Genomic DNA, 21,760 nt, shown 5'->3' on the forward strand with positions numbered 1-21,760 from the left:
ACTGGTCTGGGGCAGAAGGGCAAAGATTTCGAAAGTTGTATTGGCAGAAAGATAAAGTGCTAAAAGAAAAATTCAGAAAGTAGCAGTTTTTAATGATGAGAATTTTTATTTAGAAAGGAGAAGAAGGTAGAGGAATTATAGCAGAGTGGAAATGTCTGTACTTCACTCAGGTCTGAATTTGACAGGACTTGGAGAAGCCACTCATCTTTGCCTCAGTTTGCTCATCTGTAGGATTAAAATAATTATCATTTACTATCAACACAGAAGTATTGTATATGTTGTAAATGCCAAGTGAGAGGATATATAGGAAAACCTTTAAAATCTGAAACAGAAGTAGGCATTTGGTATAGCGGTTAAGATCCTGCTTGGAACGCCACATCCCATAGAGCTCTTGGGTTCAAGTCTTGGCTCCACCTCCATTGCAGCTTCCTGCTGGTGCACAGGCTGGGAGACGCAGGTCATGACTCAGCTTTTTGGGTCCTTGCCACCCATGTGGGAAACCCAGATTGAGTTTTTGGCTCCTGGCTTTTGCCTGACTCAGCCCCAGCTGTTGTGGGCTATGGAGAGGGAACCGGTGCATGGAAGATCTCTCTCAGTCTCTGTTTTCTCTGTCTCTCCCTTTCAAATAAAAACTGAAGATGAATAAATAAAAATTGATAACATGAATAAAATCTAAAACATTAAAAAAATGAAACCTCTGAGTTCTGTTGTTAGATTGTAATTTGTAAGTATTCTTTGGCAAGTCTGTTTCCCATTTCTGAACACTTTTTTGGTGGAAATAATAAAAATTAGGAAATGTGTATTATGAAGGTGATATTTAAAATATTCAACATACTGAATAACAAAATGCAGAAATATATGAAGAAGTATAGACTATAAAAAGCCTAAGAAAAAATCTATGCATGGATACTCTTTAAGAAAACATTGTAAGGAAAAAAATTGATGTTAAATTGACAGCAAAGTATATACATTAATAAGAACTGTATAAGAATGTAGACAATGAGAACTAACTTTGGCATAGCAGTGTGCATTAGCAGGAACCTGGAATAGGGAGCAGAACTAGGCGTTGAACCCAGGCACTCCAACATGGGAGTAGGTGTCCTACGTGCTGTCTTAACTGCTAGGCAAAGTTTCCAGCCTCAGACTCTTTCTGTGAAGACTTCATGCACACCTCGTTGCCTGAGGTATGCAGTCACAACCACAGGAATAAAGCAGTAGGAATCTTCTGCAGCTTTCTTGTCTCAATTTTTGATTTCTTGCCTTGGGCTTTGGAAAAGACCCAGATGAAAAACAAATATAAATTGCTCTTTCAAATACAAAAATATTTTTTAAAAATTTTACAGTGCAGTACTGGCTTTCTGTACAAGATTGACTTTAAAGACTTCTTACAAAATGTTTATACAAATTCTTCAGAAAATCATCTTCAAATATAGTTGACTACACTTTAGCTACTCTTCTTGAGCCTCTGGATACCAACCAAAGTAGTGGCCACGAATTAAGTGATATCAACAAGCCAATGAAAAATATGTCTACTTTTAATTTTTAATTTTTTGGGGAGAGGGGAGGTGAAAAAGAGAGCTCTCTTGTCTGCTGATTCACTTCCTGTCGCTCCCCCTCTTCGTGGAGGAACGACACTAAGCCCTGCCTAGGCTTCATATCCGAGTCACGGCACCATTATGTCGCTCCCCCTCTTCGTGGAGGAACGACACAGGACCCTGCGCTGTTCTTTCGTCTGCTCGGCCCTCCCCGGGTTTGCTGCTGGTTCTTCCCGGGTTGGCTACTGTCCCTTCCACCTCCATGGAAGGGGGCGGTTCCCCCTGGCCACATTCCCCACTTCCGCAGGGGAGCGGCACACCGCCGGCCGGCTTTCTCGGGGGGCTGCACAGGTGTTCCTTCAGCTAGATGTTCCCCTTAGATGTTCCTGGTGCATGCCGTCTCTCTCCTCCTTTATAGTCCTCCTCCGCCAATCCTAACTCGGCTGCCCACACGCCGAGTACGCTGCTCTCCTCCAATCAATAGCAAGTCCTACAGTTTATTGGTTGAACTGGAGGCAGCTGTGCGGAAGCTGTTTACTTCTCTCCCAGCGCCATATTGTGGGAGAGCAGATGCACAGAATAAGTCTTAATTCCAGTAACTCAGTCTAGTCCGGTTGCTCCCCACAGATCCCCCTTTCTTTTTATTTTTTGGCATTGATACGCGCCTGTCTTCGGTGTCCCGCGGCACACACTCTGCTCTACTTGCTAGAGTTGCCACAGGTTCTTACAAGTCCTATCAGGCAAACCGAATCCGGGTCCTCTCTTCGCCATGTTATGAGGAGGTTTTTAGGCGCTGATGCGTGCCTGTGTTCGGTGCCCCGCAGCGCATGCTCTGCTCTGCTCTGCCTGCAGGGGCTTACAAGCCCTATCAGGCAAACCGAATCCAAGCCTTCTCATTGCCTTTTTGTGGGGAGGCCTTACTGATGTTAATTCGTGCCTGTCTTCGGTGACCTGCGGCGCATAAGCTGCTAGCCGCCCAGGTGCTCATCGCCTCACTAATCGGGCAGACCGAATCCAAGCCTTCTAATTGTTGTATTGTAGGGAGGCCTTTCTATTTCTCTATTTCTCTATCTCCGGGCATTCCTATTTCTCCCATTTTACTTCTGTCTGCCAACATTCCCATTTCTCTCACTCCACTTCCAAACTTCTGTTTCTCTTATCCCCGCAGCTTCCCGCTGCCCGCCCTGAGGCTACTTCTCAGCGGCTTCCCGGCTGAGCCGCTTCAGCCCGCGCCTCTTTCATCTGCACAGCTTCCCGGCTTTGCGCGGCTTGGCTTCGCGCGCTCCGCGGTCTCCACGCCCTTCGCGTCTGCACCACGGCCTTGCGCCAGCCCCGTTCCTTATCTATTCACGCCCCGTGCTCTCTCTGCACGCGGCGGCTTCCGCGAGTAACACAGCGTAGCTTACGTGTCCGCCACTAGCATTCAATCTAAGTTCCCCGGGCTAGCCTGGCGAATTCAACCCAGCATACGTCTCCGCCCCACGGTTTGGCTTCCCGTCCTTTGCTCCCCGGGCTAATCAGACGGATCCCAATCTGGCTTACGTTTCAGCTTCTGGTTTCAACTTTTCGCCCCCTATTCCCGGGCTAACTTGAGAATCCCAAAGTGGCTTTCGTGTCCGCCTTGGCCTGCGCTCGTGGCTTCATCCTCCCTAACATTTTTCTCTACCCGGTATGTTTCCTTAAGTTTTCTTCCAACAATATTCCTCTCATTTCTCCTGGCTTCTCCCCACAGTCCGTATCCAAGTCCAAGCCTCCTTCAGGTTTCACTTTCGCTTTCAGTCTCCTAGCTTCCCCGCCATAGTCCGCATCCGAGTCTATGAAAGCTTTCACTTTCGCTTTCAATCCTAACTTCTTTCCCACAGTCCGTATCCAAGTCTATGCCTAGGCTTTCAATAGCTTCTTCCGGCACCTTTCTCGTCCGGCTTTCCCCTAGGCTCTTCGCTAGTCTCTCTCTCCGGTATTTTCCTGCTTCTTCCCGTTTCTTCCCTCCTAAGTTTCCTATCCGTCCTAGGTTTCCTATCCGTCCTGGGTTTCCTATCCGAGTCACGGCACCATTATGTCGCTCCCCCTCTTCGTGGAGGAACGACACTAAGCCCTGCCTAGGCTTCATATCCGAGTCACGGCACCATTATGTCGCTCCCCCTCTTCGTGGAGGAACGACACAGGACCCTGCGCTGTTCTTTCGTCTGCTCGGCCCTCCCCGGGTTTGCTGCTGGTTCTTCCCGGGTTGGCTACTGTCCCTTCCACCTCCGTGGAAGGGCGGTTCCCCCTGGCCACATTCCCCACTTCCGCAGGGGAGCGGCACACCGCCGGCCGGCTTTCTCGGGGGGCTGCACAGGTGTTCCTTCAGCTAGATGTTCCCCTTAGATGTTCCTGGTGCATGCCGTCTCTCTCCTCCTTTATAGTCCTCCTCCGCCAATCCTAACTCGGCTGCCCACACGCCGAGTACGCTGCTCTCCTCCAATCAATAGCAAGTCCTACAGTTTATTAGTTGAACTGGAGGCAGCTGTGCGGAAGCTGTTTACTTCTCTCCCAGCGCCATATTGTGGGAGAGCAGATGCACAGAATAAGTCTTAATTCCAGTAACTCAGTCTAGTCCGGTTGCTCCCCACAACTTCCCAAATCTCAAATGCCCACAAGAGCTGGTCCTGGATCAGGCTAAAGCTGGGAGCCAGGAAGAATCCAAGTCTACTTGGGTGGCAGGAACCCAGCTTCTCAAATCATCATCATTGCTTCCTGGGATTTATATTAGCAGGAAGATGAAATAAGGAACAAGGCTGGGAACCTAACCCAGGCCCTTAACTATGGGCCATGGGTGTCTTCACCAGCATACTTACCACTAAGGAAAAGCCTTTAACCTGTTAACTGACTTTCTAAGATTATCAGATATGGATTGATTTGTATAGGAAAACCCTTGGGGGAGTGGAAAGACCTGCTTCAAATAAGAGTACTCACAGATTTACCTCTGTGATGAATGGGGTGCAAAGGTGGGGGGAGCGCTGACGGTGGGCCTTCCAACTACTGAAGAAAAGCAACTGGGCATTTAGCAAAAGAATGGAAAATATTTTCCCTGGGGAACAGAAGGCAGTGTTCTAATTTAAATTTGATTTGCTGCTGGTCTGACATACATCAAAGATTACATATAAGAACATAGATAGTAAATATTACAGTTTTGGAATCAACAAATTAAAAGTAATGAGCTATAATCTACCACCACATAAAAATCACAATAAAGAAATTTAATTTAATAGAAACAAACTTTTTCTAATTTATAAAGGATTTACTTTAAAAAAGGAAAACCCTAGCAACTAATATAATGAACCCTCAGTTAGAGGTCAATTTTGTTTGGGAATTTTTTTTTTCACTCAACAGTTTTTTTAAATGGAGTCATGTCCATTCATACAGGTCTAGTTGTTTAACTGCTTAATAGTATTTTGTGTTGCAAACATCACATTTACCTTGTGTTGCCTCTTCTTGTTGCTATATGTTGAAATTAACTTTCTTACATGTCTCTAATACATAAGAGGGAGTCCTAAATGTTCTGGAAGTACAACCCCTGCATCCCAGGCTTATAGATAATTTAAGACTTCCTCTAAGAGGTTTACCTAAAGACACTATTTTATTTATATGTAGGCTACAAGATAGGCCTTGGGGGTAGGATACAGTATTGTTCTAACAACAAACTTGGTATTTATTTTTCCATTTAAGTAAAATGCCCTGTTTCAAAATGTTAATTAGTATCTAATATGCTTTTAGATGACATGGCTCTGGTTAGGACTGCAAAACTCCTGAAGGATTAGGATCTATTGGAATTTAGGTTCCCTCCATTGTCATTGCTGCCTTTACCACTCTCCTTTACCCACGTTTATTGATTGGCTGTTGTTTGCAAGGGAGGGTTGCAGGCATCACACATATGTTGTATGTTATTCTTTCTCATCTGTAAAACAGATGATCCTCCTTTTTAAAAGATAAGAAAAGTGAAGCTCAGAGAAGTGAAGCAAATTACTCAGTGTTGCAAATCTAAAGTGTTACAGCAGCGACTGTCATCCAGATCTATGTCACTCTAAAAGTCCTCCTCTTTCTGAGATGTCACACTGCTGGGTTTTACCCATGCTTGTCCTGTTCCATGTTCTGAACTGTTAACAACTTCCAGGAAACTAAGTAACTTTATTACAATGTTGAACTTATCTGTTGGCTGCTTGTCAATGTCTATTAGCCTGTAATTAATTCTATACTTTTAAATTTTCATGTTGCAATTATTTTTTATTTAGTACTGAGGTTTTATGGATGTATTTTAAAATATTCTGCCTGTGGTTTAATTAAATATGAGTAAGAATATACTTGTTTCATAATTAGTGTCAAAATTTCTATCTTATTTTTAAAATGTAAGCTAATGACTCCCAATTTTGGAGGCCAGGTCTAGTATACACAATATATTACTTATCTCATCGCTTTTTTGCACACATTGTAAACTTAGATTATTTATTCTTCTAATAGCGAAAAACCTGATGTGTTATCCCAGGAATTGGGGATGGAAGGGGAGAAATCATCTGAAGACCAGATGAGAATGAAATGGGAAAGCCTACATCAAGAATTCAGCACCAAGCAGAAGCTACTACAGAATGTTCTGGAGCAGGAACAAGAGCAACTGGTATCCAATAGTTTATATATTAACTAAAATAAAAGATGCATACATGAATGGGTGTTGTGACACAGCAGGTTATGCTGCTGCTTGGAATGCCGATGTCTCATATCAAAGTGCTGGTTCCAGTCCCAGTTGATCCACTTCTGTTCCAGCTCCCTGCCAATGCCCCTGGGAGGCAGCAGGTGACAGCTCAAGTGCTTGAGCCCCTGCCACCATGTGGGAGACCTGGTTGGAGCTGAGGACTCCAGGATTCAGCCTGGCCTGGAACTTTCAGCTGTGGGCATTTGTGGAATGAACTAGTGATGGAATCAATCTGTTTCTTTGCTCTTTCCTCCTCCCTCTTAATCTCAATCTTTTTTCTCTGTTGCTCTGCCTTTCAAGTCGATGAAATAAACAAATACAAAAAATAAAAGAATAAAATATATATTTTAATTATCAATTCCAAATTATGACATGAAAGAAATTAGTTAATCTACATTTTCTTACCAAGGTTTTTTTCATATTTCCCTTAATTTTATGAATATATTTATATATGAAATTTTATTTCATTTGTAGATCATATTTTTTCTGAAAGATGAAAAGTATATGATTCTTCATTATCATAAACCATTAAATTATCAGTGTCCTCTTTTTTTGACAATCTTGAAAATTATGGAAGCGAATCAAGGACATACATGTGTAGGACAAAAAGGATTCTGCAAGTCTGGAGCTAAGTGATCAAGTCATCTTATTTTCCATGGCTACGTCCAGTATTTAATAATTCTAGAGGCTCTTAATTAGAAACAAACTGGGATCTCTGTGGGTCTCAATGGCAGGGAAGCCAGTGGTCAGCTAGAAAGGTTACTGACCCACTTGTTCCTGGGCTGGAGATTGTGTGATGTTGGGCTCGTTTCCACTAAGCATGCCAAGTTCAGGGGAAGTGGATAAAGCCACAGAAGGTTCCAGGTAAACAATTGCTATTAGTTCACCATGAGCAGAAGCCAGGGGACAACTGAAATCAGAGGAATCAGAGACTTTAGAGGGCTAATGCGTGAGCCAGGAACAAAACCATGCCTGGGTTGCCTACCACAGCTGTGGCCCGAGCAATTCTGAAACCAAAGCCTAGCCGCATATCCTGAGCCAGCAGTGCCCATCCTGGCTTGTTCCAGGACAGTAATTTTCCACTGGTGTAAATTCTAGGCCCTTTACTGGGGATCTGCAGAAGATGGTATCCTCACTGCACTAGCCAGGACCAGGTTAGTGGCTGAGAGCGGCTGAATGAGAAGTGTAGTGTTTACTAATTGTAGTCCGTTCAAGGAGGGGCAGACAGGAACTGTTAAAGCAGGCACCAAAGCACATGTAATCTTCCAGAACTTGCTGTAAAGAGGTCTAAAGTTTGCCATATGTCCCCTCAACTATGAGGTCCCACACAGAAATCTTGTCAAAGCCCTGCATTTCTAGCCCATTTTACAAAACTACATGCCTTTCCATGCTCCCTGCATCCAGGGCCATCTTTTATTTTTTTGACAGGCAGAGTGGACAGTGAGAGAGAGAGACAGAGAGAAAGGTCTTTCTTTGCCGTTGGCTCACCCTCCAATGGCCGCCGCGGCCGGCACGTTGCGGCTGGCGCACCGCGCTGATCCAATGGCAGGAGCCAGGTGCTTCTCCTGGTCTCCCATGGGGTGCAGGGCCCAAGCACTTGGGCCATCCTCCACTGCCTTCCTGGCCACAGCAGAGAGCTGGCCTGGAAGAGGTGCAACCGGGACAGAATCCGGTGCCCCGACTGGGACTAGAACGCGGTGTGCAGGCGCCGCAAGGCAGAGGATTAGCCTAGTGAGCCGCAGTGCCAGCCAGGGCCATCTTTATTACTCTCTGCAGAAACTGTCACCAGCTCTGGCTGTGGGAAATATAACACACTCTTTCCTAGAGGCACTTGCCTCAGATTCAGACTCCACCTGGCCAGTGGTGCCATATGCCAATGCTGAATGGACCTCCTGCCTGAGTTTGAATCAATCCTGCCTCACTCATCTGAGTAAACATCCCTCAGACCCATAGCTTGAGTCTTCAATTGCTGATGTAGGTCCTGGACTTGACTGCTTGTTATCTTCTTGGTATTGGCTTCCCCCCTTCCTTCAAATGCAAAGACTGTGTACAGTCCTAATCAGGGACCACGGTGTTTTCTGAAAATTCTAAACCAGATACACCTGAGACATTTCTGGATTCTATGCTTGCTTATTCCATGCATACTTCATTCATGAGATGCCCAACCCCAGGATTCCACTGGTTGTTATGTAAGGTAAGACACCTGCTTGAGGCATCCAGCACCTGCAGACCACCTGGGTGCTTCTTCCACTGCTCTTACCTTGGAGAGCTCCTTCTACACTTGGGGCCTGCCTCCCCACACCGTCCAATGCTTTCTGATCTAACCTTGTCCAGCTGCCATTGACATTCTCCCATGTGCCTAGATGGAAACGTTTAGGTTCATGTTTATTTCTCACCGCCTTTAAGTTTAGAAGTAGAAAGCACCAAATACCCTTTTGCAGTAACATTTTTTGCATTTGAGTGTATATTTTCAGGAATTATTCGTTGTTTATATGAAGTGCCTCCTAGATTGTTTTCTGCTATATGGTGTTCACCTTTCAAGGTGAGGTGCAGATAGAGTAGAAGTTGTTTACTTGTCAGAATTTCCAAGAAAAAACCCCAAATGATTATGTAATAAATATATTATGTGTTCCAGCTCTTAATATATCTAACAAAGTGAGACCAATGTCGCCACTTTGTAGGCCTGTAAACTAACACTTGGGGAGGCCAGATAATGTTCTCAGTGTTATGGGACCATAAGAAGAGGTAGAGTTGGGATTCAGATCTGACTCCAGAGTTCCTTCTTTCTCGTATTACCTTGCTGGCAATTTTGTCCATTGGATAGATTTATTACTCTCATGTATAAAAGCAGGGTACAACCTGGGGGGTGGAGTAGTTAATTAGGTCCAAGAGCATCAGGACAAATTTCTTCCACCCATTCACTTCCAATGTGTTTTAGTGCCTCTGCAGAACACTTTCTTCGGCTTGGGGATGAGTCATGGCCCTGGTTCTGAGAACTCATTACCCAGTTGAAGAAATAATTTGGGCCATTGCTGTGGCACAGTAGGCTAAGTCTCTGCTTGCCATGCCAACATCCCATATGGGTGCTCGTTTGTGTCCTGGCTGCTGCACTTCTGATCCAGCTCTGCTTATGGCCTGAGAAAGCAGTGGAAGATGGCCCAAGTGCTTGGGTCCCTACACCCATGTGGGAGACCAGGAAGAAGCTCCTGGCTGCTGGCTTAGGATTGGCTCAGCTCCAGCAATTGTGACCATTTGGAGAGTGAACCAACAGATGGAAGACCTTTCTCACTCTCTCTCCCTCTCTCTCTAACTCTGCCTATCTATAAATAAATCTTTAAAAAATATTTCATACATTTCTAAATAATGAAGCAATCATGATAGGCTTTTACTCAGAAATTCAAAGGAAACTTTTTTTTTTTGGTAAGTGGAAAGCCTGTTTAGTAGATGTGGAATGTAAGGTATCAACTTTCAAAGAGAAGTGGGCTGTGTGGTGGACATTCCAGCTATGCAGAGAACTATAGGATGATGAGGAGTTTGCCTGAGAGGTGATTGTGAACAATCAGAGGGCCTGAGTCTGATAAGAACATCATCAAAAAGTGTGAGTGCCAGGCCGTATCATGGTCCTTCTTGGGGAGGTATTTTGTGTATGCCTACAAGAGATTAGGGGAGAAAAGTTTCCTAATTCTTAGAGTTTAATCTAGGTATGGTTTTCAGGATGCATACATTCGCTGTAGAGACTCTCAAACTGAGAAGACAAGTTGAGAGGGTGGCTGTGGAAATATCTCAGGCATTTCTTCTCCCACTTTTTTTTTTTAATCCATCTATGAAAATACTGGCATCATTGAATCTGGCTGCCCTGTTCCGTAGGCCTGGTATGTTGTGTAGAAGTCACCTTTCTCTAGTTTTGGTGAGGATGGTTTTCCCAGGATCTCCTTCCATGTGCTCAAATGAGGGAATGTGACCATGACACATGTTCTCTTCAGTAAACTGCCCCATTTTCCCCACAGTTTTACAGCAGACCAAACCGACTCCTGTCTGGCATGCCACTGTACAAAGGGGATGGGCAGACCCAAGATAAAGCCGCAGTTACGTCTTTGCTGGGTGGACTGAGCCAGGTCTTCGAGGAGGTGTCTTCCCAGGTAGGACTGTGCTATCTGTGTGACCAGGTCACTTTGCATGAGTTTCCTTGGCGTCTGTGAAGTTGTTCCATCCTACGCATGTGTGTTGAGACCCACACAGCACAGGTGATGAGCCTTGAAACATAAAGCCACTGGATCCTGGAGTCTCATCCTCATAATTCTGAGTTCTCAAGTCTCTATAATTGATTATTTACCCGTGTGTGTGTGTGTGTGTGTGTGTGTGTGTGTTCCAGGGTGGAGGAGCAACACAGCAGAACATACACCTGGAACAGAAGTTGTACGATGGAGTTTCAGCCACCTCGACTTGGCTGGATGATGTGGAAGAGCGTTTGTTTGTTGCCACAGCACTGCTGCCGGAGGAAACGGAAACGTGCCTCTTCAACCAAGAGGTGAGTGTGGCGATGTATGACATAAGAAAGCACTTGAGATTTTGGTATTGGATAACTATTTTTATGTATCGAGAAATTTAAGCGTAAAGTACAAAGATATGTTTCCAAGGCATCTAACGCAGAAAAGAATTCCATAAAAACAAAAGGCTTTCTAAGATAGCTATATTTTGCCTTTTTATTTCTTACGTATGTAAGAGGAAGAAAAAAGGAAAACTTTGTAGGAAACTGTTGTATATTATAAGTCCTTCACATATGCAACAAAGACTTTAAAAATATTGAATTCCTAAATAGCACTTTGCATGCTGTATTATTAGATACTGAAATACTGGGGAAAATCTTCCAAAACAACTTGCCTAAAATGTAAGGATGAGAGACGTTCAACTGGCTTAAGCATAATTTTTGTGATTAATAATAGAGATCTTGTGGGCTTCCTGTTAGGAGATGGCCTGATTTGCATATCAGATTATAGATATTGACATGAGGTTTTTCTTTTGTCTAGAATCTTGCCAAAGACATTAAGGAAATGTCTGAAGAAATGGATAAGAACAAACACTTGTTTTCCCAGGCCTTTCCTGAGAAGGGCGATAACCGAGATGTCATTGAAGACACTTTGGGGTGTCTCTTGGGCAGGTTGTCTTTGCTAGATGCTGCCGTGAACCAGCGTTGTCACCAGATGAAGGAACGGCTTCAGCAAATACTGAATTTCCAGGTAAACATTGTTGAAGAGTGTTTAGCCATTCTCTAGGCCTGTTTAATAATAATTAACAGGGTATCGTATGGAGGAGGTTATAAGTCCTTTTTCTTCCAAACATACATTTGTAGAAAATCAAGGCGATCAAACTCAGGGATTAGAAATCTTCCATGGTACTAGAAGTGGAATGTTGAGAAAACATCTCAATAAAATCAAGGAGTTAATAGAACTTGAAATTCAAACACTAGAAGTCAAATTTTTGATTCATTATATTATTTTCAATTGGTAATTGGGTTTAGCATGCAGGAGGTGCTAGAGGATAGAGGGTGCCCTAGCCCCTGGTGTCCAGGAGTCTTTGAAAGTGGCTGTGGCCCACTAACTTGTCTCTGGCTAAAAATGTGTTATGGACTAGGCCTTTTGTGCAGTCGGTGGGATTCCCACATCCCATATGGGAATGCTTGTGTTCAAGTCCTTGCTCCACTCCTGTTCCCAGCTTCCTGCTAATGTATCCCTTAGGAACAGCATGTGATGGTTAAGAAGTTGGGTCCTGGAACCCACATGGGAGACCCAGATTGAGTTCCTTGTTCTAGAGGAACAAATAAGCAGATGAGAACTCTCTTTGCCTCTTAATTTTTTTTTTAAACTATCACATTACTTTTCAGTCCTATCTCAGCCTAATATTATCTTTCTGTTACCAACACTTTTGGGTTCAAATTCGACCTTCGTTCTGCCATCAGTAAACCTGAGCAGAGTGGGGGAGTGTGGATAAATGACTGGGTACCTGGGCAAGGTGGGGAGTGTGGATAAATGACTGACGAAGCTCACAATAGACAGTGTTCTTGACTACATGATGTTTGGTACCCACAATACTCTTTTCCACTACCACATCCATAGAGTTGTGCTGAAGCTGTATGTTTGTATGTATATATATGTACACACGTGTTTTTCCATGGGTACCAACCTTGCCTCTGACCCACTAAATGTTAAAATCAAAGCAAGATTCACCCCAAGAGACTGTTGAAATCAACCAAAATTATACAGAGTTGTGCAAGAAAGGATGGCAGAAAATGAGCCTGTGCCCCAGACACTGGGCCTCCCAGAAGTGCAGTGCCCACAGGCCGGGAGAGCCACACAGCCCCCTCGTACAGCCCACAAGGTCTCCTTGTGCAGCCTGGTCTCTGCACAGCCTTCTTGGCTTTGAAAGATTGATTTTTATCCCAAGCTCCAATTCTTGCATTGTCTGATTACAACCCCAAAGAGCTAGCCACCACTGGCAAGATGCGCATGAGAAAGCTTCGTTTCAACTGGAATTGTTTTTCTGTTTTACTAGCTGCTCATTCATGTCAGCCACAGGAGATACAGGATTGAATTTGCTTGTCAAAATTAGGCTTATAAGATTTAAAGCAGGTTCTAAAAACATACTCACCTCTTGTCCGGTCTCAAGGATAGTCCTTGTCTTCCTCACAAGGGACAGGTCAAATGATTTGACAGTCACTAACTCTACCATGGTGTTCCCACCATAAAGATTGTACATGTCATCTGCAAACTGAAAATCGCTTATTAATGCGATTAGCCTCAAATACACATTTGTCATTTTTACATCGACAAACAAAAATCATATATATTCATTGTGCATAACATGTTTTGAGACCTGCATACATTGCAAGATGACTAAAGTGAGCTAATTCACATGCATATTTTTTGTTGTTGTTGTTGGAGAGTCAAATACATTCTTATTAAAATGGTTTATAAAGCCTCCATGTAGCTGCAAAACCATACACTTACCTACTGGCTCATGAAATACACTATGTCTTAAAACATGCAAGTCTTGGCCGGCGCTTCGGTTCACTAGGCTAATCCTCTGCCTGTGGCACCGGCACCCCGGGTTCTAGTCCTGGTTGGGGTGTCCAATTCTGTCCCAGTTGCTCCTCTTCCGGTCCAGCTCTCTGCTGTGTGTGTCTCTTTCTCTCACTGTCTAACTCTGCCTATCAAATAAAAAAAAAAATGCAAGTCTTAAAGGTTTTGATTATGTTAAAATATTCAGAAAAGTGTTAAGCTTTTACATCTAAATAAAATGAAATTACTTTGAGACTGAATTTGTTGGCATATAAACTTGGGGAAGGGAAGCACGATGAAGGAGTCTTCCTGGGGTGGGGCCTTTGGTGCAGTGGTCAACACACCACTTGGGATGCCTGCACACCATGTCGGGGTGCTGAGGTCTGGGCTCTGGCTCTGCTTCCAATTCCAGCTTCCTGCTAATGACCACACCTGGAGATAGCGGATAAATGACTCAAGAACTTGGGTTTCTGCCACCCCTGAGGGAGACCTGGAATGAGTCCTGGAACTGGCTTTGACCTGGCCCAGCCTGGGCTGTTGTGGGCATTTGGAAAGTGTCTCTCTGCCCCTCAAGTAAATAAAAATCAATGATAATAAACAGCAAAAAAAAAAAAAAAAAAAAAAAAAAAGAAAGAACAAAGCAGGTGCTGAACTTCTCTGAGACTTTATACCCTCTATTTATTTATTTATTTATTTATTTATTTATTTATTTATTTATTGACAGGCAGAGTGGACAGTGAGAGAGAGACAGAGAGAAAGGTCTTCCTTTGCCGTTGGTTCACCCTCCAATGGCCGCTGTGGCCGGCGCACTGGGCTGATCCGAAGCCAGGAGCCAGGTGCTTCTCCTGGTCTCCCATGGGGTGCAGGGCCCAAGCACTTGGGCCATCCTCCACTGCACTCCCTGGCCACAGCAGAGAGCTGGACTGGAAGAGGGGCAACCGGGACAGAATCCGGCGCCCCGACCGGGACTAGAACCTGGTGTGCTGGCGCTGTAGGCAGAGGGTTAGCCTAGTGAGCCGTGGCGCCAACCTGTACCCTCAACTATTGAATTACGCCCATCATTGTTGCCTCAAAGCGCATTGTGAAATGAGTTAAAATGTGCAGAATGCTGTGAACAATGCCTGATACGCAAAGCAAGGCTATGTATCACAGAGTTTTGTTTTTAACTGTTGTTGCTATTAATAGTATTGAAACACTTAGAGGATCTGAAACAAACATAAAGGTTAAATTACTTCTCCAGGGCTTTCAACCATCAAGAAATAGAGCTAGGATTTGACTCGAAGAATAGTTTTGTATTTTATAGAATTAGAGTGATGGCAGAGAAGATGGAGAATAATTGCTACTCAGGTTGCATTTGGAAGGCAGAATCAAGAGGGAAGCATTTATTGGTGGTTTTGGATGTCAGGAATGAGGGAAAAGGAGCTGCAGGGGAACTCCAGGAGTTCTGACTTGAGCATCTGGGGCTGGAGATGAGGGTAGCTGGGAGTAACTGACCAGCAGAGAAGGATTGTGGATAACAGTGTCATTGTCCAGTGGACAAGACTGGGTGACTGATGATGTCATTGACTGGGGAAGGGTCTCAGTAAAGTCATAGTAGACATTTGGATATGCAAGAGTATGGCTTAGGCAAACCATTTAGGTTGGTATTTATTTGTATGAGGAGCATCTCACATGGAGTCAGAAAAGTAAGTGTTGGTGATTGTATGTATGTATATACATAGTATGTTTATGGTAACTTACCAAAGCGTGTTTCATTGTTCTCATTCATCTTTCTTAAAATAATACCCTGAGTTATACATTCACAGCATTCTAGTCTGTAAGCCACGCGTGAGGCAGATCAAAGGTGCAAATTATGGATCACTCTGAGGCTAATTTTCTCTTTTTTGAATTTCATTTACTATGTCAGTGTCTTGGTAGTTTTAAATTTCATTAGTAATTATAACAAGTCATAGTCAAATATGAACTAAGCTTGGATACTCTAGAACTTATCTTGCTGCAGAAGCTAAAAGCAGAACATGTAATCATGAAATTCTACTTAAATCATGTTCTGCATTTTCCTTCTGCTAAAAAGTTTTTATGTGTTGGTGACCAGCTCACAAACAGAATCTGATCGTTCAAAATATTGTGTTCTAACTTAATTGAGGCAAAGAATTCCAATGTTAATACAAGGGACCTTCAAAAAGTTTGTGGAAAATTGAATTAAAAGATAACTTTATTTTAGTATAAAATTTAAAATCATGCATAATTTTTATAATACACATTTCTCATGAAATTTTAAAAGGTCCCTTATATAATTAAAGTTCAAGTTACAAACCATTTATTTTACTTTCTACCAAGAACCCAGTAGGCTATCAGTGCTCAATGATTATTGGAATGACATGCTTTCATTCTTATTTATTTTTTTAAGATTTATTTATTTGAAAGGCAGAGTTACAGGGCAGGGAAAGAGAGAAAGAGATCTTCCATCCGCTGGTTCACTCCCCAGATGGCTGCAACAGCCAGAGCTGCACCAATTTGAAGCCAGGAGCTTCCCCCAGGTCTTTCACGCAGGTGCAGGGGCCCAAGGACTTGGGCCATCTTCCACTGCTTTCCCAGGCCATAGCAGAGAGCTGGATTGGAAGTAGAGCAGCTGGGACTTGAACTGGCCCCCACATGAGATGCCAGTGCTGCAGACAGTGGCTTTACTCGCTATGCCACAGCACCAGCCCCTCATTTTCAATTTAATTTTTCAGTATTATCTTTTGCAGGACTAATTTTATTCTATACCCAAAATACTATTTGAAAGGACACATAATATTCTATAGATGTATGTTATACCTATGAAATCACAGTCAATTATTAACAGTTGTTCTGTATTTAAATTTGTTTAATCATAGTCCTACCTCCAAGAAAATTTCCTAGGCATGTAATTATTTGGTTACTTTAAAAAATGAAAAATAAATGATAAAAAAAGAAGAAACGAAAGAATTCTTTAATAAATAAATGAGTGAGGTACCACAAATTAATTTTAACTAGAAACCTTTTATTTAAGATACACAGACTTCATACATTTCATATATACAGATTTAAGAACATAGTGATTCTTCCTACCCTACCCTCCCCGCCTGCCTGCATTCCTACCCTTCTTTTTCTTTTCTGTTCCCATTCTTATTATTCTTATTTTTTTTTACAAAGATCTATTTTCAATTAACTTTATAAACATAAGGTTAACACTACACTAAGTGAAGAGTTCAACAGATAGTATGAAAAAAAAAAGTTGTTCCTCAACAGTTGAGACAAGGGCTGTTTAAAATCACCACATATAAATGTCAATTTCACTTCTGTAGATGACCTTTTAGGTACTCAATTAGTTACTACAGATAGAGGAGAACAAATGGTATTTGTTTTTTTGGGGACTGGCTTATTTCACTAAATATAATGGTTTCCGGTGCGCAGATGATTTTAAAACTTGAAACTTTCTGTGGATTTGTTTCTCAAATAGTTAGAATCTGTCTCCTTTGTATTGAACTGTTGATTCCATAGACTATAAGAAAATTGTTATATGTGTGATAGAAATATACCTTAACTAACCTGTATAATCAGCAGAGTAAGAAAAATTATATTCTTTGGACTTTCAAGAAAATATCAGCATCTATTTGATTATTTGATCCCTTGAAAGTCTTTTATTTAAAAAATTCTTCCTAATACATGCCTTATGGCCTTCAGTAGCTCCTCTGGGAGTTAGTGTGGCTTCCAGAATCCTAAGCTCTGTTTTCTATGATCTTGAGTAGAACATAGTTGAGAGAGAAAATACGCTACTGAAAGTATAATGATAATGTACAAGAAATAGATATATACTTAATTTGTAACCTGTAACACATTCTTCATATGTATCTGCTTATTTAGATGGATCAAGTTAATGGTTTCTAAATACATGTAGATAATGGAGATTAAATATTTGGGATCCTTTCAAATGATGTGAAGCATCTTTTATGCCTACAAATAGATAAATGTGTGATAGCTATAATGACCCACAGGACCTCCCTGTAAACATGGCTGACTAATACAAATATTATCATACTCATCTCAAACTCTTATTTCTGGAATTGGATTTCTAGCACAGTTATAATTTTCTATTTAGTTGGACGGTAGGCTGGCAGATGGGTCTGAATTTCAATTATTATCAACTATTGCCTCTAGTTCTCTTGTTCAAGCTTTGTTTTCACTTTGATTTTTTTTATTTCTAATAATTCACTCCTTATTTTGCTTTTGAGCCTGGCATTTGCATTATAATGCCTCCATATATCCTTAAATTTGAAGATGCTTTTTCTACCTTGGTATGATTATCTTTCTCGTAAGACAGAATTTGTTTTGGTGACATGCACTCATACACTTTCCCCACTGAAGAGGTTGTCATGAGCTGAGCTTCAGCCTGGGATCAACAGCCAGTCAACCATAAGTGTTTGCTGGACAATAAGTAGAGCTTACTTGCTGATGTTGCAGGGAAACTTTAAAAAAAATAATTTATTTGAAAGGCAGAGTTGCAGAAAGTGAGACAGAGAGAAAAAAATCTTCTATGCACTGGTTCACTCCCCCAAATGGCTGCAATGGCCAGCGCTGGGCCAGGCTGAAGTCAGCAGGTGGGAACTCCATGCAAGTTTCCCACATGGGTGCCAACGGCCCAAGTACTTGGGCCATTTCTACTGCTTTCCCAAGTGTCAGCAGGGAATATGATCCGAAGTGGAACAGCCAGCATCACAGGAAAAATTTTTATTATTAAAATATTGTTCTGGTTTTCCTCTTTGGAATTGAAAATCAAAACTCCGGTAGCTTTTTCCTTTTATGTATAAGTAGTTTGGATATATAAATCAATGATCTCTATGAACGAAAATCTCAGACTTTTTGTGTTTTCTCTTCATAAATCTCTGGTCCTCATGGATAAGCTTATTTTTCTTAAAGATTTTATTTATTTATTTGAGAGGTAGAGTTACAGGCAGTGAGAGGGAGAAACAGAAAGGTCTTCCTTCCATTGGTTCTCTCCCCAAATGACCACAACGGCCTGAGCTGCCGGAGCTACACCGCTTCGAAGCCAGGAGCCAGGTGCTTCTTCCTGGTCTTCCATGTGGGTGCAGGAGCCCAAGGACTTGGGCCATTGTTTACTGCTTTTCCAGGCCACAGCAGAGAGCTGGATTGGAAGAGGAGCAGCCGAGACTAGAACCGGTGCCCATATGGGATGCCAGCGACGCAGACAGAGGATTGATCTGCACCATGGTGCCAGCCCCAAGGAAAAGCTTACTTTCTAAACTTCTGGAGCTTCTTTATAAGCTTGTGCAAATTCTTTGAAATGAAGAGAAGGAAGTGAAGGAGAGAAGCAAGGAAAGACAAAAGGAAAAATAGAATCATATTATTCTTAAGAATTATATTATTGGAGCTGGCACTCTTGGTCATTGGGTTAAGCCTAATCCCATATTGGTGCCAGTTAGAGTCTTGGCTGCTGCACTTCCAGTCCAGCTTCCTGCTAATGGGCCTGAGAAAGCAGTGGAGGCTGGCCCAAGTACTTGGGCCCTGCATCTACATGGGTGACCCAGATAAAGCTGTGCCTTCTATCTGCTCCGACACCAGCTGCTGTGGCCATCTGAGAAGTGAACCAGAGGATGGAAGATCTTGCTCTTTGTTTTTCCCCCTCTCTATCTGTAGGTCTTTCAAATAAATAAATAAGTCTTTTTAAAAAATATATTTACCCGGGGCTTGCACCATGGCTCACTTGGTTAATCCTCCGCCTGTGGCGCTGGCATCCCATATGGGCACCGGGTTCTAGTCCCGGTTGTTCCTCTTCCAGTCCAGCTCTGCTGTGGCCTGGGAGGGCAGTGGAGGATGGCACAAGTATTTGGGCCCCTGCACCTGCATGGGAGACCAGGAAGAAGCACCTGGCTCCTTGCTTTGGATTGGCGCAGCTCTGGTCGTAGTGGCCATTTGGGGAGTGAACCAATGGAAGGAAGACCTTTCTCTCTCTCTCACCGTCTAACTCTGTCAAATAAAAAATAAATAAAATATATTATTATCCAATTAGGATAATACCTATAGTTTCTTTTCCTCAATAAAAGTCATTAGCATAAAATTTTATATGCATTGTTCACGTGTGCCCATTTATTTTAGCTATAACAATTATTACATTTTGCTAGCATGCTCAATTGTATTTGTATTTGGAAAATGCTTTGTGTAACAAGTTCTTCAAAATTCACTTTAGCACCTAAGTAAATTGCTATAACTTACTTTTGCCTTCCCATAAGACAGTATGGTTTCACTTGGGGATTAAGTTCCTACACTTGCACAGGGGGTACTCCCTATCTTAGTTTCTGCAACTGCAGACTCAACCAACTGTAATTAAGACTATTTGGAAAAATACAATTATATTTTTAGTAAACATATCCAGCCTTATTTTTCTTGTCACTGTTCCCTAACTAAATCAACATTAACAACTATTTACATAGTATTCGCATTGTATTATGTATTATAAATAATCTGGAGGGGATCTAAAGCATATGGAGACAGGGTGGGGGGAGTTGGCATTTGGCCAAGTAGTTAAGATGCCTGTGTCTCATATCAGAGTGCCTGGATTCAGTACTCACCTGTGGCTCCCACTTCCTGCTAATGCAGACTCTGAGAGGCAGCAGATGTTGTCTCTGGTAATTGGGTTTCTGCTGCCCATAGACAGACACAGATTGAATTCCTGGCTCCTGGCTTTGCGGACTTTGGCAAGTGAACCAGCATTGTGATAGTCACCCTGACCCTTGCTTTCTCCCCTTCACTCTCCCTCCCTCCCTGTCACATAAGTAAAAAGAAAAATGAAAGTATATGGAAAGATTGCATATATTATATACAAATACTGTGCCATTTTATATAAGGAACGTGAATATCTAGGTATTATGTTTTTCACAGGGGGTCCTGGAATCATTTCCCCGAGGATACCAAGGGTCTCTGGTGTATATTTGTAAGAATATGTATTATATGTTTGAATTCCTTGTTCCAAAATCTCTTCCTATTGCTTTCTTCCTTAGAATGATCTGAAGGTGCTGTTTGCATCGCTGACTGACAACAAATACATCATTCTGCAGAAACTGGCGAATGTGTTCGAACAGCCTGTAGCACAACAGATGGAGGTATTTACATCTTCCTCCTGCAAGAGCAAATGCAGAGATCTGAGTTACTATGAAATTCAAATATTCTGTGAAAAATTGGTGACATCATACAGCATTTTTGTGCGTCATACATTTTTTGAGTACTAGATTTGAGTAACAGTGACATTGACTGCATCACTACTTTTTTATGGAACTAGGAAATGTGAGTTAGGAAAAGATATCAGTCACCAATGCTGACCTGGAGTTTGACACCCAATAATGAGATTAATAGGAAACTCGATGATATAGGACAGAAAGTCAAACTGGCCTTAAAAAGATACATGGAATTACTGTGGACTCTCAGAAGTGGGCAGGTTGTCTCTACCAGGGTAAAATCAACCAAGACTTTATAGAAGGAAACTCAGTAAATTGGAAATTTGTACACATGGTGACTGGAGAAGAGAATATCAAAACAGCAGACAGCAAGAACATTTATATATATAGTGCAAACTTTAGGAAATTCTTAACATTTAGGGAAGAACACAAGTAATCTTATTCATCTGAATTTAGGATGATATTATTGAATACTTTTGATGATTTTGTGACTACTTAAAAAGTGTACTTCATGTGAGGGAAATTTAACATCTTTCGATTTGATTGTGTTTTATAGCCCTTGCCTGTTTTCCTGGCCAAATATGGTCTGTTTACTTTTTATTTATTGAACACTTTATTTATTGGGGACATTAAGCCTTTGGCTAAAAATATTTTCTCAAAAATAAAAATAAATTAAAAATTGAAAATAAGATGGGGTGAGTAAATTTGAGGCAGTTTGTAGGGTCTAGTAAATATCAGAGACTTTGGACTTTATTAGATAAACCAGTGGTCTCTATACTTATTATATATTTATACTATAAAAAGCATATCACAAATATATGCATGCATATATTTACTTAGTTATAAATTATGTGTGGGTATTAAAGTATCTCATAAAACATAGGCATTAATGACATTTTATGATGATGTGGTTGAATGTAAGTCAAAGATGTGGCAGTTCATCCTGGTAGATCGTCTTGTACACTTTGGGGTGCTTGTCACCTCAGGGACCACTGGCAGTGAACAGTCACTGGGGATATTATATTGAGGGTGAGAATGAGTGTCAGTTCCAGATCTGCTATGGGCAGTTGGCCTGACAGCAACCAGGATCAAGGCAGATCTTTCATGAGGCTTCCTGTAGCTGCCTCTCTGATGAGAAAGAGTGAGAACTCAAACCAGAGAAAAGAGAAGACTTGGGAGGAAGGCTACATAGTATCTCATGTTTCATAAGCTAAGTGAATATGACACAGACGT

The 21,760-nt window shown here is 42.1% G+C and overlaps 1 protein-coding gene across 12 annotated transcripts in view; it reads left to right on the forward strand.

Moving 5' to 3' along the window:
• SYNE1 (spectrin repeat containing nuclear envelope protein 1) overlaps positions 1-21,760 on the forward strand; it is a 551,459-nt gene that overhangs the window by 405,148 nt on the left and 124,551 nt on the right. For all 12 annotated transcript variants that reach the window (XM_089332568.1, XM_070073379.2, XM_070073388.2 and 9 more), the window contains 5 exons: positions 6,033-6,186; positions 10,269-10,400; positions 10,634-10,789; positions 11,289-11,498; positions 20,354-20,455. In XM_089332568.1, the coding sequence (XP_089188694.1) occupies positions 6,033-6,186; positions 10,269-10,400; positions 10,634-10,789; positions 11,289-11,498; positions 20,354-20,455 (754 nt within the window). The remainder of the gene's footprint in view (positions 1-6,032; positions 6,187-10,268; positions 10,401-10,633; positions 10,790-11,288; positions 11,499-20,353; positions 20,456-21,760) is intronic.

Source organism: Oryctolagus cuniculus, chromosome 5 (genome assembly GCF_051225735.1).
Source record: "Oryctolagus cuniculus isolate XC-2025 breed Fujian yellow rabbit chromosome 5, ASM5122573v1, whole genome shotgun sequence".
NCBI lineage: Eukaryota > Metazoa > Chordata > Mammalia > Lagomorpha > Leporidae > Oryctolagus > Oryctolagus cuniculus.